This window comes from Lynx canadensis, chromosome B2 (genome assembly GCF_007474595.2).
Source record: "Lynx canadensis isolate LIC74 chromosome B2, mLynCan4.pri.v2, whole genome shotgun sequence".
NCBI lineage: Eukaryota > Metazoa > Chordata > Mammalia > Carnivora > Felidae > Lynx > Lynx canadensis.
This window is the reverse complement of record NC_044307.1, coordinates 123,968,783-123,990,279: the sequence shown is the minus strand read 5'-3', so window position 1 is coordinate 123,990,279 and position 21,497 is coordinate 123,968,783. Positions and strand designations below refer to the sequence as shown.

The 21,497-nt window shown below is 38.6% G+C and overlaps 1 protein-coding gene across 3 annotated transcripts in view; it reads left to right on the top strand.

Annotated features, from left to right (window-relative positions):
* MAP3K5 (mitogen-activated protein kinase kinase kinase 5) overlaps positions 1-21,497 on the top strand; it is a 207,747-nt gene that overhangs the window by 63,781 nt on the left and 122,469 nt on the right. For all 3 annotated transcript variants that reach the window (XM_030316420.1, XM_030316419.1, XM_030316421.1), the window contains exons 2-3: positions 3,077-3,216; positions 16,087-16,110. In XM_030316420.1, coding sequence (XP_030172280.1) covers positions 3,077-3,216; positions 16,087-16,110 — 164 coding nt within the window. The remainder of the gene's footprint in view (positions 1-3,076; positions 3,217-16,086; positions 16,111-21,497) is intronic.

Genomic DNA, 21,497 nt, shown 5'->3' with positions numbered 1-21,497 from the left:
GCATCTGTGGGAGGAGGAAACAGTGTGGGTGCAGGAGGCAGATGGGGCGTGTAGGTGGGATGCACTGACTCATTTTCTCATGTGTTGATTTTTGATGTAGAAATGTGAAGGACCCCAAAAGAAAACTCTTTATTTGTATTAAAGAGCCCGTAAGTCATTTTAGCCTTGAAAAAAAATCTTTTGAAGCTCCTGTGACCTGGCTGCCTCTTTCATAACCTCACTAAATCCTCTCTGTCTTCAGCCTCCGTTTGATCTGATTTATTTCTCCTCCACAGAATGTGAATTCTAATCTCACGTTCATTAGACAAGGTCGATTGCATCAAACAGCTTAAGAGTCTGCATTATTTTTTTGTGCTGCGGTTCAGTTTTACGTTCAGTCACACAGGTTGTCAGTATTGTTTTTCTTGTGTTTTGGTGGGTTTTTAAATTTTAAAAGTAATCAATGTTCGTAAGAAAGATTGTAAAAAAATATATAGAAGGAATAAAGAAGAAAAATAATGCACAATCGCAATACGCAGCTGTTATTTTGGTGTACAACTTTCCAGACATTTTTTTTATTCACATGCATGTATTCACATATAATGTATACATTATAATGTATTATATTTAATACTTTTTTTTACTTACTATAGCTTGAGCTTACCTCTGTTGCTAAATATTCTTATATAATATTGTTTTTTTAAATTTTTTATTTTAATTCCAGTGTAGTTAACATACAGTGTTATATTTAGTTTCAGGTGTACAATATAGTGATTCAAAAATGTAGCTTTCAATGGTTGCATAAGAAGCCACTATTTGAATCTATCTATGTATCTACTTACCCACATACCTATTTTCCTATTAATGGTGTTTTCCATTTTATTGCAAAAAAAAAAAAAAATTCCGTGGACATCCTTACAAGTAAACCTGCCACATTTATAGGAATTTTCTTGGAGTAAATTCTTAGGAATGGAGGTATTCGATCAAAAAGTGTAAATAATTTTAAGTATTTACGTCTCCGGGGAAGTTTAAACTTCTTGGCATATGAGTATCGTTTCTCTGCATTTTCATTGGCACTCTTTAATATTTTTGACCACTTGTTAGACAAAAAAAAGTGGCATTTTACAGTTTGCTTAATGTGCACTTATTCATAGTGAGGTATAGAATATTATTTGTGTATTTGTTTGCCATTTTAGTTACTCTTTTGTGAATTTGCCTGCCTGTATCCATAGCCTAATTTTCTATTGTGATGTCTTTATGGTTGCTTATTCTAAATTGAACAATAAGAGATGATTTATAGTGATATTAACCTTTCATCTCTCATATATTGCAAATATTTTTAACAAGTTAGCAACATCTGTTAAATTTGTCACAAGGTATGTTAACATTTTCATTTTAAGCGTGATTAGAATTTGTTTCACCATTATATTTTCCAAATATTACTAGTTAGGATTACAAAGGGAGCTCTTGGCTATCATAATGATTTTGCATCTCAACACCTTATTAAATTATTTTATAGCTTATAATAGTTATTTAGTTGATTCTATTGAGATTTTTTTTTGGTTGATAGCCCAAACATCTCCAAGTAATGATAATTGTGTATTTTATTTTATAATATTATATCTCTTTGTGAAATCTTATTGCATTATCTGGGATTTTCAGAAAGCCAACTAGTGGTGGGAATAATTGGCTGCCTTGTCTTTTTCCTGATTTTCCTGGGAATACCTATAAACAAAGTTGGCAGTTGTGAATATGTATCATTTTCATGTTAAAGGCATGCTCTTCTATTTTTGGTTTGCAATTATTTTTAATGAGAAATGGGTTTTGGATTTTAATTATGCACTTGGAACACCTGTGGAGATGCTGATAATTTTTTTTTTCCATTGAGCCATCCTTGCATTCCCAAAATAAATTGTAAACCCGTGATCTAGTTTTCTTTTTTTTTTTTTTTTCAACTTTTTTTATTTATTTTTGGGACAGAGAGAGACAGAGCATGAACGGGGGAGGGGCAGAGAGAGAGGGAGACACAGAATCAGAAACAGGCTCCAGGCTCTGAGCCATCAGCCCAGAGCCCGACGCGGGGCTCAAACCCACGGACCGCGAGATCGTGACCTGGCTGAAGTCGAACGCTCAACCGACTGCGCCACCCAGGCGCCCCTAGTTTTCTTATACTGTAATGCTTGGTGCATTTTCTTCGTTTTTTTTTTTTTTTTCATATTTTTGTCCATATACAAAATAAGTTTGAAACTAATCTATATTTCATTTTTTGGACATTATTATCAAATTTTGGTGTCAGGCTTATACTTATCTTGGTGTTAGTCTTCTCTGAGCTTTGGTAGAATTTGTATCTGGTTATATTATCCTTCTTAGTCATAATTTTCTGTATCTTTGCTTTCTTTTTTTTTCTTGATTATACTTGCTGGGGATTTGCTGGATATTGATAACAATAAATAATTAGTTATAAAATACAGCTCTGGATTAATTCATAATCTTACCTATTTGATTTTTTTAATATTTATTTATTTATTTTGAGAGAAAGAGAGGGAGCACATGTGAGCCTGGCAGAGGGAGAGAGAGAATCCCAAGCAGATTCCGTACTGTCAGCACAAAGCCAGACGTGGGGTTCAGTCTCACGAACAGTGAGATTATAACCTGAACTGAAATCAGGAGTCCAAGGCTTAACCTACTGAGCCACCCGGGTGCCCCTTACCTATTTGCTTTTTTAAGTCTTATTTTACATTCATCACTTAAGGCAGTTTCCTGCAGATCTGCTCCTGGAACCTGAGTTCACTTGTTTTAAAGTTGAAATTTCATAGAGAGAAGTAGCCCCAGCAGCCCACCGTTGGCAGACTTTGCTTAGTTTCCAGTAATTATATGATCTCCTTTGTGTTTAAAAAAAAAAAAAATGCAGGTTTGCTGCATTTTGTAAAACCACTTCCAGGTAGAACTACAAATTCAAAATTCAGTAGTAAGTGAGGAGGGAAAATCCCTATCATCTCCTCATTTCCTCTTTGAATACTAAGTTGTTGAAATCAAACTGTGCTTACCGGGCATTATTTAGGTGTCATCTTTGGGGGGCTTTGTTTTGTGTTTGCAGATATCGCTGTGGTGGAGATGAGTGACGCCTTCCGACAGCCATCATTGTTTTACCACCTTGGGGTCAGAGAAAGTTTCAGCATGGCCAACAACATCATCCTCTACTGTGATAATAATTCAGACTCTCTGCAGTCACTGAAGGTACCTGACTTGTTTACTCCATGTTTACTGTAGGCACTAGAGTTTCAGGGATCCCTCTCAGTCTCTCTGACATCCAAAACTCCTTAAGTAGCTTATGTTTGTGAAAGGTTGTTTTTGTCAGTCTAACAATTACACAGCAGTTCCTAGTGAAGCTTTGAGGTTTATCTAGAATTCAGTGGAGAAGAAATTCGATGACACGTAGAAAAATGGTCGTGTTGAGTTCTGAACCGCAGTTAGAGTTACGGCTGGGGAGACTGCGTTCCTAGGAAGTCGTCCAGTCCACTGGAGAAGGAAATGGAGATGGCATGAAGTATGGTCAAGCCTTATGCTGTGTCACCATTGGGGGTTTCACTGGGCACACCCTGTCTCCACCTAGAAATACGCTTTCTACTGAAAGTACTCGGGAAGAGAAATTCTCCAAATATCACCAGAAAACTGCTATCCTCTTCCCTGGGAGATGATTTCAGTAACTCAACAACTTAGGGAAAGGAGAAATAAAAACCTACTATATTTATCTACAAAACTCAGCATGTCATTCTCTCCATTATAGGGGCATAATGATAGGAAGGTATTTCTTCCATCCAAAAAGATTGTCTAAAATGCTTCTGCAAGGCCAAGTGATTCTACACCGTGTGATTCTTTGAAAAGCATCTAACAATTCTGTGAAATGCGTGCTGAGTCTGATATCATCCATTTCCTTTGTGAAACTTCCAGCCAGCTTCATGCAACTTATTCTTATCTGTATCTTCCAGTTTTCAAATCAAAGCCAAGCTGGGAACATGGAGACCTAAAACCCAGAGCCATATTTCCAACCGCTTAGTAATTGCTATATGAAGATCTCTAACCCCCCACCCATGAAAAAAAAAAAGTCGTATTTTTCTTTTATCTGAATATCTAAAGCTTGTATGACTTTTTTGAAAACCTGTAGTTTCATTTAGCAAATATACATTTACTGAAGGCCAGGCATTGTGCTGGCCATTGATAGGCTATCCCTTTACAGAATATTCTGCAATAGTCCTTAGAGATTTGCCCCTACTCTGTCTGAATCTGTTTTTTTTTTTTTTTTACCCAGAGAAATTCTTTAAGCTACCCCTACTTTATTTTACCTTAGATTTACCCCTCTAATTAATGCATCATAAAGTTTTGTGGTGGTGTATTTTAATTAAACATTTTGATGTACTACCATTTATAACATATCAGTAGTCAATAAAGGAATGAAATTATTTTATTTTTTATTTTTATTGCATTACTTTATTTTATTTACATTAAGTATTCTAAGCAGGCAGTGTTGTGTTAGACATTTTTCACTTCACCCTACTTTTATTCTTGCCCTATGGTTATTTTGTGATTTCATTTATGACTATTCTTTCCTGGGGAAATTTTTTAAAAAATGAATTAAAATGACATTTGAGAGAAAGAGTTGAAGCTCATCAGAAATGTTTATGGAACAAATAAATTGATTTCATTGCTTTTTGCCAGCCTTTGTTTAGAAGTGTTATTGGTACTTGAATACAATAGTTCTTTAGACAGGCTAATCTATCTAAAATATACTCATTTATCTTGTACCTAATAGCTGCTTGTAACTGAGCACTTACTGTGTGTTTCACCCACATACATTTTCACATATAATTCTAAAAACATCCCTGTGGGGTATATTATATGCTGTCATACCATTATTTTATTGCAAACTGAGACTCAAATAATTTCAATCATCTGCCTAACTCCGAAGCCCACCCTCCTAACCCCTAAACTTCATTGCAGTTTCTTCTAGTTAGAAGGATATCTGACTTTCCTGTTCGGTGTGTTCATTGAGAAAACCCATCAATTATGTCTGCCCCCTGAATTGTTCCGTACAACAGCCATCCTGTCTTTTCTCTTACTCCTTCCACTAGCTTAAGCTTTTGCCATTTTTTGTTTGTTTGTTTGTTTAACTTGTTCCTGGTCCAAATAAGTGTCTGGTTGCAAAGGACCGAGTTCTCTGGAACAGAAAGTATTTTTTTTCAGTCTAACAATTTCCTCTGAGCCCTAGAAATTTTTCTGGTCCTCTGCTACTGAGAAAAAAGTGTGTGTGTGTGTGTGTGTGTGTGTGTGTGTGTGTGTGTGTGTGTGTTTAATTTTATTAATTTCCATTGTAGTTCATTATAGGCATTATCCCTGCCTTTTACCAACAGAAAAGAAAACATCTGTGAAATAAGGCAAAACAGGAGTTACTATAAAAATATATTATGTATAGATTAGCCAAATAAAATAAAAATGAACCATCTCCCTGTTTTCACAGGGCACAGACAGAACGAGAATGCTATTCTGGTCACATATCGAGCCTCACGTACATTGATTCTTTGGATATCTAGAAAGTACAGCTGCACCAGTTTTATTTTCATCTACTGCTCTTTGTTGAAGAGAGCAGTTTCTCTTTGGCAGCAAAATCATAGGAAAAAAAATTTAAGTTTAGGCTCCTAAAAAATAATTGATAGGAACATAAAAATACTTGCAATCTGTGTCTGGGTTTCCATATGAAAGGATGTTTAGGATCTAATCAAATCATATACTTGCAATAAGATTTGTATACATTTGAAATTGCAAGTACTATCTTACTGTAGTAAGAATGAAATATTGAATTTTTTTCAGAAAGAGATCATAGCACTTTGAGAAAGAGAAGTTGATAGTTTTTTCCCTTAGCATTTTAACAACACAATCTTCACTGTTTTCTTTAAATAAATATCACAATAACTTCTTATGTGCGTGTTAATGAGACTCTATGCTAAGACTTAACACTTGCTTGAAAATAAGAAATGGCTGTAACAGTTCTTTCCAGATTAATTTCATGTATTACAGAAATGATCAGACCTCCACTTGGGGTCTCTCAGCAGATGGAGGAGTAAGCCTGGACACGCCTAACCAATGAGCCGTGGGACAGACCCACAAAACGCATCTGACATCAGAAAGGACTTGAGGGAAACAAAGGGCTGTTGTATAGAGTGTGGAAATTGTTCTAATGAGCCATTTCTTCTATCGGCAGAAAATCCTTTTTGAAACTACTCTCAGCTCTAATTCTTGAGATTCATTCCCCTTTTCCTTTCTTCAGCTCCCTCTCTTCCCTGCAAGCCACTCCCCACTCACTTTAAACAGTGCTGCTTATAAAAACAAAGCAAAACAAAACAAGGAAATACCCCTGCATACCATCAGATAGTCAACAATTAGAAGCCCTTATAGTGCCCACCACAAGGCTGTGGAGAGTAGGAGATGGGCACTGCTGGTGGGAGGGTATATTGGCACTACTTCCAAAGAGCAATTTGGCAACACCTAGTATTATCAGATGAGCATAGCACAGAGGCTCAGCAACTCTGTCTCTGGATGTGTACTGTAAAAAGAGTCTCTGGCATGCAGAAGGGGATCTAATCAAGAATGTTATATGACCATTGTTTGTAATAACCCCTCTCCCCAGAGAATTGGTAAATACCTATCAACAAGGGAATGAATAAATACCTTCTGGTAGAGTCATTCAGTGGAATATTCTAGAGCACTCAAATGAATTAACTAGAGTCTTATGTGTCACTATCAATATATCTCAGAAATGGCGTGGAGAGAAAAAAAACAAATCACAGAAGCGTGTGTGCGGTATGATACCATCCATACAAAATCTAATCACGTGCAAGGCAGTGCTTTCATACGTCTTTGCGTTTTGAAGGATAGATGTGCACGTGGGAATTACAAACAACAAATTCAGAATAGTTATCTCTTTGGGAGATAGGAATAGAATAGGACTGGGGGGAAAGACAAGAGTCTTCACATTTATCTGCAATTTTTGATTTCTAAGTCTAGGTGGTATATACATGAGTGTGTGATAATTTCTATGCTTTTTTAATAGTTGAAATATCTCACAATCGTTTTCTTAAGGAAGAAGTTTGCGGTACTTTGTATCTTTCCGGATAATTTACATATATTTTGGGCATTTAAATCCCCAAATAGTGTTTAATTTCTTTCTGCTTGCATTCTAACTGTGATTAAAAAGGCTCAGATGCATTTGGACCTTTCTTTCTGCACTAAGATAGGCTTTATTCCCATGTTATCTATTACGGAATAAATGTTTCTCTAGAGATTGAAATGCATACCAGTTAGTAGTGACACAGCTTATGTTGAAGAGTAATGATTATGTGAGATTATTCCCTTTTCAAGAAATTTAGTTGTATTTTTCTTTTTAATCATTGCTTGAAAAGTTATTTCATTTTAACAATACACAGTTCCTCACAAAATTAAAAATAGAATTACCAGGAGCACCTGGGTGGCTCAGTCAGTTGAGCATTTGACTTCAGCTCAGGTCATGATCTCACAGGGTTGGTGAGTTCGAGCCCGGCATCGGGCTCTCTGCTGTTAGTGCAGCACCAGCTTCAGATCCTCAGTCTCCCTCCCTCTCTGCCCCTATCCCGCTTGTGCTGTCTCCCTCTCCTTCTCTCTCTTTCTCAAAAATAAATTAACCTTTAAAAAGTAAATAAATAAAAAATAAAAATCAAATTACCATATGATCCAGCAATTTCACTCCTGGACAAAATATCCAAAAGACTTGAAAGCAGGATCTCATGGAGATATTTGTTCGCCCATGTCCCTGGCAGCATTATTCACAGTAACCAAAAGGTAGAAGTAACTTAAATATCCATTAAGAGATGAATGGATAAAATAAAATGTGGGATATACACAAAATGGAATATTATTCAGTCTTGAAAAGGAAGGAAATTCTGACATGATGAACGTTGACAACTATCATAGTTTCTCATTCAGACAGCTCCGTGGTACTGATGATCTTTTATCTTGCAGGTATAGAGGGACCCAATCTCCTTTAGAGCTTATTGTGAGAAACTGGATATTAAGTCTGTTTTTCTGGTACTTACTCATTTCCACTTAAGCAAATTGTTATAGTTTTGAAAAGAGCAGCAATATCCTTGTTGTCAATTTCAGTGTTTCTGCCAACTTCTAGTCAATTGGTGAAGATATGAGGGTCATTTTTGGTACAAATACCTCGAACTTAAATTGAATTTTTACTTGGATCTGGTGAATCTACTCAGGTTCCACTGTGTTCTTAAACCTGTACATTTTTTCCCCCTCTTACACTGCCAGTTCCTCTTCTTAAAGTCTTAACCTCCCTTACCAAAGTTAATTACTCAGAGGAATCTAGTTTTAGATTTTGAGTTGTATATGAAATTAAAATTTGTATTTTTCCAATGGTTTATTATTATTTTTTTTAGTTTAACAGTGAATTTTTATTGGATTCAAATATCTTGCTTACTTGATAACCAACCATTGATTTGTAAACCATGGCACTCTCTACTCTCCCTGGTTCAACATAGCGTCACAAACCTTCATATTGTTTCATGAACAGATTTTTCTTTCTGTTGAGAGAGGAAACAGTCGTGTTCTCTATTTCACTTATAGGAAGGGTCTACCTTTTATCTGAGCTATAATCATTCCCCATCAAATTGGGAGGGAAAAAAGGTAACTTGGGGGAGGAGCAGATGAGTAATACATGTGAGCACCTCTTTATCAAGATTTTCTCTGAAGATCAGACAAACTAGATGAATGATTTATTTAGCATGAGTTGATTTCCCAGGTGTAGAATCCATCCCTGAGTTTTTGGAAAGGACCTGAGATTGGAGAATCCAGTTTTCTTTCATGTCAATTAGCAATCTTACATCTACTGAGGAGTTACCTGTATACTGGATAGAGTACACCTTTGTTTTCCTATCTAATTCCTCCTTTACCTCCCCACCCACACCCACTCTTTCTAGTGTCTAATTACCATTTTTGTCAAAGAGAGAAAGAAGTCTAGCCTACACTGCGAGTGGAAAATGTCATCATATCACTGAGTTGGCACCAGATATTTTCTTCATTTGTAGAGACTTCCATCGTAGGCCCATGAGTCTGAATATGTTAAACAGCAAGAAGGAATACTTCTGCACACTGAAGATACGAGTCTGAAAGCCTCCTGACTCCCACCCAGATGGGGCAAGGCTTGCCTGAATTCTGTTCCCTTTTGTTCATTATAAATAAGTGACTCTTGCTGTGCAAGCTGATCTATGTGGCACACAAACCCATTATCCTATTTAGGTCCTTGTAGAATGCATCCTTGAAATTTTTACTGAAATTTATGCAAAAAATGTAATTTACTGTACAGAAATTCATTATGCCTGTAGCTACATAACAATAGAGGTGTTTTTTTTTTTAATAAGAAATACCTGTATTTGAGTAATTTGTTCCAGTTAGGTGTTGCTGAGACAAATAGCTGGTGTCAAAGAAGAGGAAGTTAATTGTAATGGCAATACATTATAAGGAGAAGTTTGTGTTAAAAAGCTGTTTCAGTCAGAGAAAGACAAAAATCATATGACTTCACTCATATGAGGACTTTAAGACACAAAACAGATGAACATAAGGGAAGGGAAAGAAAAATAATATAAAAACGGGGGGGGGACAGAATAGAAGAGACTCATAAATATGGAGAACAAACTGAGGGTTACTGGGGGGTTGTGGGAGGGGGGATGAGCTAAATGGGTAAAGGAATCTACTCCTGAAATCATTGTTGCACTAGATGCTAACTAATTTGGATGTAAATTATTAAAAAAATAAAAAATAAAAGGAGTGAAGAATTATGCTCTACTTTCTTCAATCAGAACATGTACATAAATACTTGGACTTCTGCACTGGAGGTTTGTCCATTTTCTCCCATCTATATTTGTATTCAGGAATTTACTTATATTAGCTGGACTCACAGATTTTTTTAATACTTTGGATTATAAAATTATCATTTTAATATTTTTAAAAAAAGTTGTTTCAAATCCTGTATGTGTAGAATGTCGCTCCTCAATATCCCAGCCACATTCAAAGACATCTCTACTTATAGTAGAGTCCTCCCACAAAGACATATTTATTTAACATAAAATAAAATTTAGAGGGATGAGAGGAGAGTCAAAATTTCTTTTGGGATTACTTTCCAGCTTTGTTATAATTTAACCTGACTTTTGGTACAGGTTGATTTAATCGACAGCTGTTCATGTCAAGAGAAGGATATGTTCTCACCCCTGCTCACAAAACAATAAGGTATAAAATATGTCTAGATCTGGTAAAATAGGAATTGAGTTGGGGTTGTTTGCTTTGATAATATTAATACTCAAACTATGTATGTCTTTAAAATGCTTAACATACTTTTATGAGCTTATTTCAATTATTCTTGCAAAACAATCCAAGATAGACAAGTTCGGTACTTTCTACATAGATTAGGCAGATTAAAGATACTTTCTTTACAGATGAGAAATAAACCCAGAGAGATACAATGACTTAGAGGCACACACAGTAAGTGTCAGAGAAGGGCAAACTGCATCTTGTCTGACTTATCATCACGTATACTTCTAAGTCTGTGCACAGATTTCATGTCCTATAAAAATATGATTTTCTGGATTCTTGTTAGATTATTGAGCTTTTTTTTTTTTTTTTTAACATGAGCTTTGATGCAAGCCTAACATGGAAGCACTAACGTAATTAGTTTTCTAACTTTAAAGTTGGGCCAGTTCTGTGACACCTGTGTTGGAGTGTTCTTCCTGAGCTGGTACAGCTTTATTTTTGCAGCATGCTGAAGGGTAAAGTTGAATCGTATCCTCTTGGTGAGGCCCGGGATGTTCACAACGGCCCATTTGATATTTCCTAGTCTCGTCGTGTTTTGAAGTATTGAACTTAGGTAAGAGGATGGAGCTAGGGAGTATAAGAAATAATCCTCCTTTACCCGACTTGGGTGGAACCCTTGCCTACTTCCCCTTGGACAGGAAGCGGGATCAGAAGGGAAGACCCAGAGGTCACCAGCTGGGGACCACGTTCTCTCCAGCCAGGAACTCCCAGCCTGCTTCTTTTCTTTCAGGAAGCTGAGGTCCTGCTTGCTAGTTCTGCTTCTCCCAGCCTGAATCAATTGAACTTGGCAACCCCACACCAGCTGTTCCCACTTCCTTCCCCCGGCTGCGATTACCTAAATTCTAGGCACACTTTCCAGTTTTGGAGATGCTCCATTTATTTATCCTTAAAATGACCTCTTCAAAGTTGTATTGTCCCAAATAACTATCAAAAGTTGCCTTTGTCTTCCCTTGCAAAGAGACCCAGACTAGATTGTCTCTTCTGTTTTCTTTCCCTATCTGGTTATCAAAAGGTACTGGAAAATGGGAAAAAACAATTTGGGGTGTTTCTGGTACAGCCAGGGGGTGTGCAAGCCAGAAAGCCTAAGACAAGTATGAAGTTGTAGGGAAGTAATACATCCTCAAAACATTCATTGGGAAGGATTTGGAGTTTATTTTGCCATCTTATTTCTAAGCAGTTTAGATGAGGAATTTCCATGCAGTGATGTGAAACATAGCAGTTGTGTCTTAAATTTATTTCGTGTCCTCCTTTTTTTTCCTTCAGTGGGTTCAGTACAGATTAAATGTTCACTCGTCTCCCTGAGTAGGTAGCTACCTTGTGAGGTCTTGTTTGCTGTTTATTTGTACTGAGTTACAATGCACACATAGTACTTTTCTTCTTTAGAGTTGATGCCTCATTTAACATTACATCATAAACTGTGAGTAAACTCTGTCTCCTTCAAGAGAACAATTTATATCCATTTAGCCTTTGCAAAACATAAGCAATAGTTAATAAGAATTCAACAGATCCTATGATTTTTTTTAAACAGTGACTTTTTATTGGATTCTTTTCAGCACTGTTATTTATTTAGTTTTTAAATGTTTACTTGTTTTGAGAGCAAAAGTGCGCACGCGTGCATGAGCGAGGGAGGCGCAGAGAGAGGGAAAAAGAGAATCCTAAGCAGGCTCCATGCTGTCAGCACAGAGTCCGACTTGGGGCTCGATCTCACAAACTGTGAGATAGATCATGACCCGAGCCGAAATCAAGAGCTGACGTTTAACTGACTGAGCCACCCAGGTTGCCCACAGCACTTTTAAACAGCACCCAACTTAGCCAGTGGTATAAATTATACACTCAGTAAACGTTAGGGAAAGAGTCATTTGAAAATATGACCATACAAAGTAGTTTCACAGTTTAGTAGGGAACCAGAAACATTGACCCTGTGCCCTTTTAATAGTAAGTGCTACCTCTGGACATTCCCACGAACATCTTGCTTACTTGGTAACTGACCACGGATTTGTAAATCATGGCACTCTGGACTCTCTCTGGTTCAAAATAGGCATCACGCACACTTATTATTTTATGGGGAGGTTTTTCATGGGGATGATCTTAATACGGTTTCATAATTTGTTATAATGCAAAATGAAATGAAAGCAAAGAAGACATGTATAAGAGGGCTGTTATTAACGAGCCATTCTTCAGGAAGGTGTCGCATATTGGCTCTAAGCCAATAGCAGCCTATTTTCTGTAGTGACAAGCAGAGGGACCCTTCAGCCTGCTCACTGTTCCCCTCGTCACTACTTCCATTTCTGTGTCTGGTGCACCAGAAGACAGAGGCGGTAGGGTAGCTCCAGTCCTGGGCGTGAAGGTGTCTCTCCTTCCCGTGGCACAAGGACAGAGTGCTCACTGGATAGGCCTTTAGCCAAAAGCAAATGATAGAACACAGAGTTGGAAGAGACCAGCAATCACTCAACCCAACTCTTAGTGTGTTACATTAGAGGGAGGAGAAATGACATCTGGCTAGTCAAGAGTGGAGCCAGGACTTACACATTTCTACTGTGATTCATAGCCCAATATTTTATACATTCATTAACTTATTCATGCTTTTATTGAGTACCTACTATATGCCATTCAATTTGCTAGGCAATTAGTGGGGTAAAAGATGAACAAACCATTCGGGTTGCTTGTGATATGGGATAGGAGAATCGTATAATGACACATTTACAATGAGTACATGTATTGCTATCTTAGAGGTCTATACGGGGGTAATAGTGGCAGAAATTAAGAACATCATCTACTGTTGGGAAGTTTGGTGTCATTGAAGGCAGTCAAGGGCAGCTTCAAAGAGAACAGGTTTCTTACGCAATGCACAGAGGATGCTGTGTGATAGAGGATGAAGAGAAGGGCATTCCCTTGGTACTTAGAAGGAGGAGAAGGGATATTACTATCACAAGAGAGCTGTGTTCAAAAGAGTGTGGTTTGCTACTCTGAAGAGATGCTCTATAAATCAAGTTTGGAAAATTCTGCATACTGTGTTCCTGACTTTGTGATTATTCAGCATTTTTAAAATTTTCGACTTATTTTTTCATGAACCATTGTGTGTGCATGTGTAGGTGTGTGTGTGTGTGTGTGTATGTGTGTGTGTGTGAGAGAGAGAGAGAGAGGGAAAAAGATGCACTAACTACCTGTGAAACACCTGTGGGAAGAGCCACTTTCCACCTTCCTCCACAGTGTCACTCATCTGTCTCTTGGTTTCCATCCTCTGGGCACCGCTATCATCCAAGCCCTTATTTTGATGTCCTGGTACATTTGCAATGCCACCTAAATGCTGTTTCCCCTCCAATACTAAATACCACCATCTCATTAGTATTTTTTTCAAGTTTTAACAAGGTTTATCTTTTATGTGTTTGTCATTCTTGGGTAATATGTTCACCTGATAGAAAAATTTAAAAGTGCAACACAATTTGGGGCACCTGGGTGGCTCAGTCGGTTAAGTGTCTGACTTCAGCTCAGGCCATGATCTCACAGTTCGTGGGTTCAAGCCCCGCGTTGGGCTCTATGCTGACAGCTCAGAGCCTGGAGCCTCCTTTGGATCCTGTCTCTCTGTCTCTCTCTGTCCTGCCCTTGCTCGTGCTTTGTCTCTCTCTCTCTCTCTTTCAAAAATAAACGTTAAAATAAATAAATAAATAAAAGTGCAACAGGATATATAGTGAAAAGTCATTCTCTCATCTTTGACCCCCACCCAGCCAGCTTCCCTCTTTATTGGCAAGCACTATTATTGGTTTCTTGTATATTCTGCTAGAGAGATTTTACAAATGTACAAATTAGAATTTTCTTTTTCTCCATTTTATACATAAATAGGAGTATAGGATAAACACCATTCTGTTCTTTGCTTTTTTTTTCACTTAGCAGTATATCTTGGAGATCTTTCCCTATCAAGAACTTCTCTATGAAGAGCTTCCTCATTCTTTGTTTAGTGGCATTATATTCCATTATATGGAGTTACCGTCATTTAACCAGATTCTAATTGGTAGACATTGATGTTGTGCCCAGCCTTTGCTATTACAGTGTCCCAATGTATGCTGATACTTCTTTATGTATATCGCTCACCTTAAAAAACATGCTGACTGCCAGTTGTTCACAAAGCACTTTATTTTGGCATTCAAGACCTTCTTTAGTAAGGCCCCAAATAACTTTCTAATATTATTGGTACATGCCAAAGTGAACTTTCTTCTTAGTCCAGTGATCAAATTCAAGATCTTTTTCAAATACCTCTTTAACTCTCTTCTCTGTACTTCCTCAAATGAACTGTCTTCTCCAGCCCCCAGTCATCATTTGTGTCATTCCCTAAAAGGGTCTTTGCTGTTCCTGGTCCTCTAACTTGGATCCCTACCTTCCTGCTTTGCCTTTGAAAGTTGTCTTGTCCTCTTTGACTCATCTTGAGTTCCACCTTCTCTGCTGATCTTCCCAGACTTCCTCACATCTTAGGAACATCTTCTTTCCCTTTGAAATGTAAGCCCTTGCTGTAGCATTGCTCTTTAGACCTAGTATGTGTGGACATACACTCATGTGCACCCAGGCATGTGATGTTTCTTTTTAAATGTGTACGTGTCCTTTTTGTCCTCCCCCCCTTTTTTGACCCACAAGATTGTGAAGTATTGAAGGGCTTGTTTAGTATTTTATATACACAGCTTTATGGTTTTCAAAATTACCCACTACAGTTCCTTCCTGAGATTTTTATTTACTCATCTGTTATCCTTAAGCGTTCAAAAGTCTTACGTACTGCTCTAAGTCAAAATCCTTGTCAGTTCCCTCTTTGCCCCCACGTTGATCCTGGGATGAAGAAGGATAGCTGGTCAGCTGGGACTTGAATAGCTCCTCTGCTCCTTCCTTACCTCACCAGATCTGGCTCTTCTTCTTAGCCAGATGGACCCACCCTTGAGACTCCACAAAAGCCTCACATTCTCTGTTTCCATGACAACATACATGCCATCATTTCCAAAATTCTGTCCCATTTCTCTTTCTAAATTGTGATTCTCCAACCTCGGTGAAGCCTTTATGCCATAGGCTTTTCCAGATTATCTCTTCCATGTCTCTAGGCATTTAAACGACTGGAACTAACGATGATGAGAGCTTGCATTATCAACAGCTTTCTATGCACCTGACACAGTATAGCTACGTTATTTACATGATCTCACTCCTCACAGCCTAGAGGACAGAGATGCTGCCTGCAGTGTATTTCTTGCACTCCACTTTTTATTGAACAATATGTAAGTTGTATCTGTGACTGTTCATTGTCAGATGTCCTCATCTCTGTGTGGGTTTACCCACTCTGATAAGTGGCCAATACCCTTTATTTCCCAAGAGCCAGCATCTGCATGGTCCTCTCCCAGGGTGTAAGTGAGGTTGTGCGTAGGGAAAGTGAACTCCTTTTAACCTTTCCCCAGAGAGATCGTGGCTGATAATTCACACGTGTTCTGATTTTTAGATTATTCAGTTTTTGGATTTTACATATTTGTACTGTTTCCTTTAAACCATTGACAACACCTTTGTGTTCTCTCGTTTCCATCAGATTATAAGTTTTTCAGATACAGAAACATATGGTCTACTTCCTGAAATTTCTAATTGCTAATAAAATTGTTAATACAAATACATCAAATAGTTAATTATCAAATTAATTTTATACTAACGTCTGCTTTATTTTTTTCTTTTCTTATTTTTTAGGAAATCATTTGCCAGAAGAATACTGTGAGTATTTTCCCTAACTCTTCCAGAAATTTTTTATCATTTCTGTTCTATCAACTAATCTCTGGTTGTTTTTTTTAATCTCCACAAATTATTAATTTCTATCTCTGTTTTTCCTCTTTAGAGTTTCTGAGGTATCAATATAAATATGGTTATTTTATCTAAATATTTCTTTACAGTGAAAATTTATAAATAGTGGAAGATGATGCTGATATCCGTTTGTTTTTGTTTTGTTTTGTTTAAGTTTCTTTATTTGAGAGAGAGAGAGAGAGAGAGAGAGAGAGAGAGAGAGAGAGAGAACACATGCATATAAGTGCAGGGAAGGGGCAAAGAGAGAGAGAGAAAGAGAGAATCCCAAGCAGGCTCTGCTTTGTCAGCACAGAGCCTGACGTGGGGCTTGATCCCACAAACCATGAAATCGTGGCCTGAGCTGAGATCAAGAGCCAGAGGCTTAACTGAGTCACCTAGGTACCCTAATGCCTGTTCTTTTTTAGCATATGTATTTATATTTTGGGGAAAAAAAATGTTTCCATAGTATATCCAATTTTGTAGCATATATACACACGAGTGCATATATGTGTCTGTGTGTCTACATATGTTTATATATACGCATATATAGATGTCTGTATCTGTGTATAAATTATATAACACAAATTATAAGTACGAATATATATATATATATATATATATATACACACACACACACACACACGTACATATATAGATACATGTCAATCTATTATCTGTTTATACAGGTTGATTTAAGTTCCTGAGTCTAGTCTGCCTTTGAGACCACACTACAGAAATCCTACTTTCCACACAGTACCAAACAAGAGTTAAGGGGCGCCCGCGTCGCTCAGTCAGTTAAGCGTCCGACTTCAGCTCAGGTCATGATCTCACGGTCCATGAGTTCAAGCCCTGCATCGGGCTCTGTGCTGACAGCTCAGAGCCTGGAGCCTGTTTCGGATTCTGTGTCTCCCTCTCTCTCTGACCCTCCTCCGTTCATTCTCTCTCTCTGTCTCAAAAATAAATAAATGTTAAAAAAACAAACAAACAGGGGCGCCTGGGTGGCGCAGTCGGTTAAGCGTCCGACTTCAGCCAGGTCACGATCTCGCGGTCCGTGAGTTCGAGCCCCGCGTTGGGCTCTGGGCTGATGGCTCAGAGCCTGGAGCCTGTTTCCGATTCTGTGTCTCCCTCTCTCTCTGCCCCTCCCCCGTTCATGCTCTGTCTCTCTCTGTCCCAAAAATAAATAAACGTTGAAAAAAAAAATTTAAAAAAACAAACAAAACAAGAGTTAAAAAATGATAAAAGTAAATTTCAGATTTTAAAAGTGCATGAAGAAAATTTATATATATTAGGGAATCAGCCTTGTTGGGCTAGTGGTTGTATTTTTCATTTAGAAAATAAGCCAGCATTTAAAAACCTTAAAGAATGTATCTCTATAAATTAGATTGGAAATAATACCCTACATAAAGATCTGCACGTGATTTAAGATGATAAGATTAAAAGTACAATTGGTAGTTTGTCCTTCCATCTGAAAGTTTAAAACTTACTGTTAAGATTGCACCAAGTCAGAGACTCATTGCAACATAATGTCATTATGCACTTTTATTCTTCACATCTGGACAGGAAATGAGCAATTATTGCTTCAGGCATCTGTTTAGCATAGCAGTTTTATTAAACAAATATTGATCATGTATTGTGTGCCAGGCTTTGAGCCTCGTGCCACAGGGATTCACTGTGGAGACTGAAAGTGGAAGCAAGCAGATTCATAACTGCTCCGTGAGACAGCAAATGACAAGTGCCAGAGTCTAGCTGGGGGAGAAGGTCAGGACACAAATAAGCAAAGACACAAATTAGAAAATTAACGCAGGGAGGGGCGCCTGGGTGGCTCAGTCGGTTAAACGTCCGACTTTCGGTTTCCACTCAGATCATCATCTTTCAACTTCGTGGGTTTGAGCCCCGCATCAGGCTCTATGCTGGCAGCATGGAGCCTGCTTGAGATTCTCTGCATTCCTCTCTCTGTGCCCCTCCCCAACTCATGCTGTCTCTGTCTCTCTCAAAATAAAACAAATAAGCTTAAGAATTTTAAGAAAAGAAAGAAAGGAAAGAAAATTAATGCAAGGCGATGTGAAGAATGGGTGGCCGTGTATCAAGTGGTCAGAGAGGTCTTTCAGAGCAGGTAGCACTTACAGAGACCTAAATGGTAGGAAATTGCTAACCACGCCCACTGATGGGTCAGACATGTGGAAAAGCAGGCTTGCAAGGTGACTGGAATAGTGCACGTTATGATCTGGTCACCTGTTGACCTGAGTAAGCAGCGGGGTTTCAGCTACTGGGTGTCCTTATCAAAAGTTGAGTATTTTGAGCATATATTTCGATATGTTTGAATGCTTCGGTTCACCTTTATGCAGCTTTTAAAAATTGAAAAACAGAATCAGCATGGTTTTTTTTAAGTGAAGATAATAGAATAGGACTAGATTTTGAACTGCAGGTTTTTATAGCCCTGAGCACAGGCACGGGCCAGAGAGATTGCTGTTGTCATTTTATGATCATGCCTTAGTGCTTTGAATTTTAAGGAAATGTGGTCTTTCTTTTTCAAGAAGCCTGTCTGAATATTTTAGAATTGGTACCTTTTTTTTTTTAAATTTTTTTTCTTCAACGTTTATTTATTTTTGGGACAGAGAGAGACAGAGCATGAACGGGGGAGGGGCAGAGAGAGAGGGAGACACAGAATCGGAAACAAGCTCCAGGCTCCGAGCCATCAGCCCAGAGCCTGACGCGGGGCTCGAACTCACGGACCGCGAGATCGTGACCTGGCTGAAGTCGGACGCTTAACCGACTGCGCCACCCAGGCGCCCCTGAATTGGTACCTTATTAATAAAGCAGTTGTTGTGCCTGAGATGTCTGTTCTTGATCACATAGTGTTTTCTTTTTTAATTTGCTTTGGATTATCAGTTATTTGAAACTCTGGGTGAAATAGCAATCTGTAAACAGAAATTGCAACGATAACGTTTCTAAGTTTTAAGTGAGCCAACCCCGGGGAAAAAAATATTCCCATATTATTAGTTTTCATCATTTAGAAAAAAAAAAGTGCTTTTCTCTGCAGTTGGTTGGTATCTTTTAAAGAAACAGTGTTGGGGCGCCTGGGTGGCGCAGTCGGTTAAGCGTCCGACTTCAGCCAGGTCACGATCTCGCGGTCCGGGAGTTCGAGCCCCGCGTCAGGCTCTGGGCTGATGGCTCACAGCCTGGAGCCTGTTTCTGATTCTGTGTCTCCCTCTCTCTCTGCCCCTCCCCCGTTCATGCTCTGTCTCTGTCCCAAAAATAAATAAAACGTTGAAAAAAAATTAAAAAAAAAAAAAAAAGAAACAGTGTTACAACCAAACCTCACACTTTGCCCCCACTGCAGGCTCACTGCGCTGTGTCTTAGTTCAGGCCTGGTGGCATCTATGTGCCTCCTGCAGCTTCTCACCCTCCACTTTGTTTGGACACCAACAAGGGGGAATGAAAAAAATATGTATTTATTGCCTTAGAAACATAGGGAAGAGACTCCAGAAAGTGCAGTGAGGGCAGGAGCTTAGGAAAACCTTGGCATGCTGGTTATTTTCAACAAGGATTCTGAAGCCTTATTCCACGGGGTTTGAAGAAGACAGTTGCAGGAATACATTTTTCTCTGCTGTTTGCAAGACTCTCATTTTACTTTCTTCACCCCTGCAGTGGTGATGCACACCCAGATGTCTGAGAGTCGTCCTCTCCCAGGATTATTTTACGCAGACGCTTTATTCCCCAGTGACCAGTATTTAAATAGTCCTGTATGCTGTTTCATGTCTTGTACACAAATACACGTGGCATTAAGGCTTCTGAGGATACAGAACTTGGTGCAGCAGCAGCAGAATATTTTGAAATGCTAATAGTGTTTTCCTGGCTTACTGGCTTTTCATCTATTCTACTTTTTGACTTGGAAGATTCAGAGCATTTTCTTTTTAAATTTCGAGTTATAGAACTTATCTAAAACAGGAATATTTGATTCTGTTGCTTTTTTATAACCCACTCATAGTTACAGCTCTAGAAACCTTGGGGAGCAACCTCTTGGTACACTTGCCTTTCTTTTCTGCTTAGGCAGTGGATCTGGTGAAAAGGATTATGTTGGTGGATATGGTATAGGATCTCAGAAACATTAAAAAAATTTTTTTAATGTTTTATTTATTTTTGAGACAAAGCATGAGCAAGGGAGGGGCAGAGAGATAGGGAGACGCAGATTCCAAAGCAGGCTCCGGGCTCTGAGCTTTCAGCACAAAGCCCGACGTGGGGCTCGAACCCACAGATCATGAGATCATGACCTGAGCCGAAGTCAGATGCTTAACCTACTGTGCCACTCAGAAACATTTTAGAAACAGGATATGTTTATTTTTCTTCTTCCTGACTAGTCTTCCAAATTATTGTTCCATGAAGGAGAACTTAAGAAAGGAACAATTTAATGTACTTAATTTAAAAATCAAATCTCAACCTCTGGAAGTTCTTCTGTACTTTAAGTGGAAGTCAGGTCCTGTTTCAGCTCAACACTACCAGACATACAACAGGTGCCTCAAAGAATATGTTCATAAATAATTCAGTCTGGCTGGAAGAGCATTTGTCACTTCTTGTCTGTTTGCTGTGAAGCTATGGCTTGGCTCATTCAGGGTTCCATGAAAGTGACCTGAGGCAAAGCGTTGGTGCATCAGCATTCAGGGGCCACTCAGGAGGATGCAGAACCCTCTAACGATTATGGCATAACCTCCAGAGAAGTCTCTAGGCTAGAGTCCCAAACACATCACAGACCAGCTGCATGACCTCCACAAGCCTAATCTGAATCCTCCTATAAAACAGGGATGATAGCACCTTCTTCAGTGGGTTGTTGGGAGCGTGTATGATCTCCCTTGGCATGTGCAAGTGGTGAGTCATTGTTTGCTCTCGTTTGTTTAGTTGTAAGGGTAAGAGAAGTGATGTGTTGTTCCCCGTAATACTGAAATGGCTAGGATCTGGCAATCTGGGCTCTCTGTGCTCCCTAGAACGGTGATGGGGTTTCCCACATAGCTCATTCTACTTCTCTTTTCTCTGCCTTTTTCTTTTTCTCTGTCTGTGGCTTTTCTCTTAGAGGTCTCTCATGTTGCCTTAGATTCAAGCACACCAAATACTTCCCAGGTCTGTACTTTTGTTGGAAACTCTTGGACATTCCAATCATGTATTTCCAACTATCTTCTGGACATTCTCACTTTAGGGGTTCAGCTCCCCTGAAATCATAGCCTTCCTAATAGTGAACATTTCACCCTTCCCACCCCAAATCAGATACCAAACTCTTGAAGTTCCTGTCACATATTACCTGGAAGTCAGGTTCTGTTTGTGATTTATTA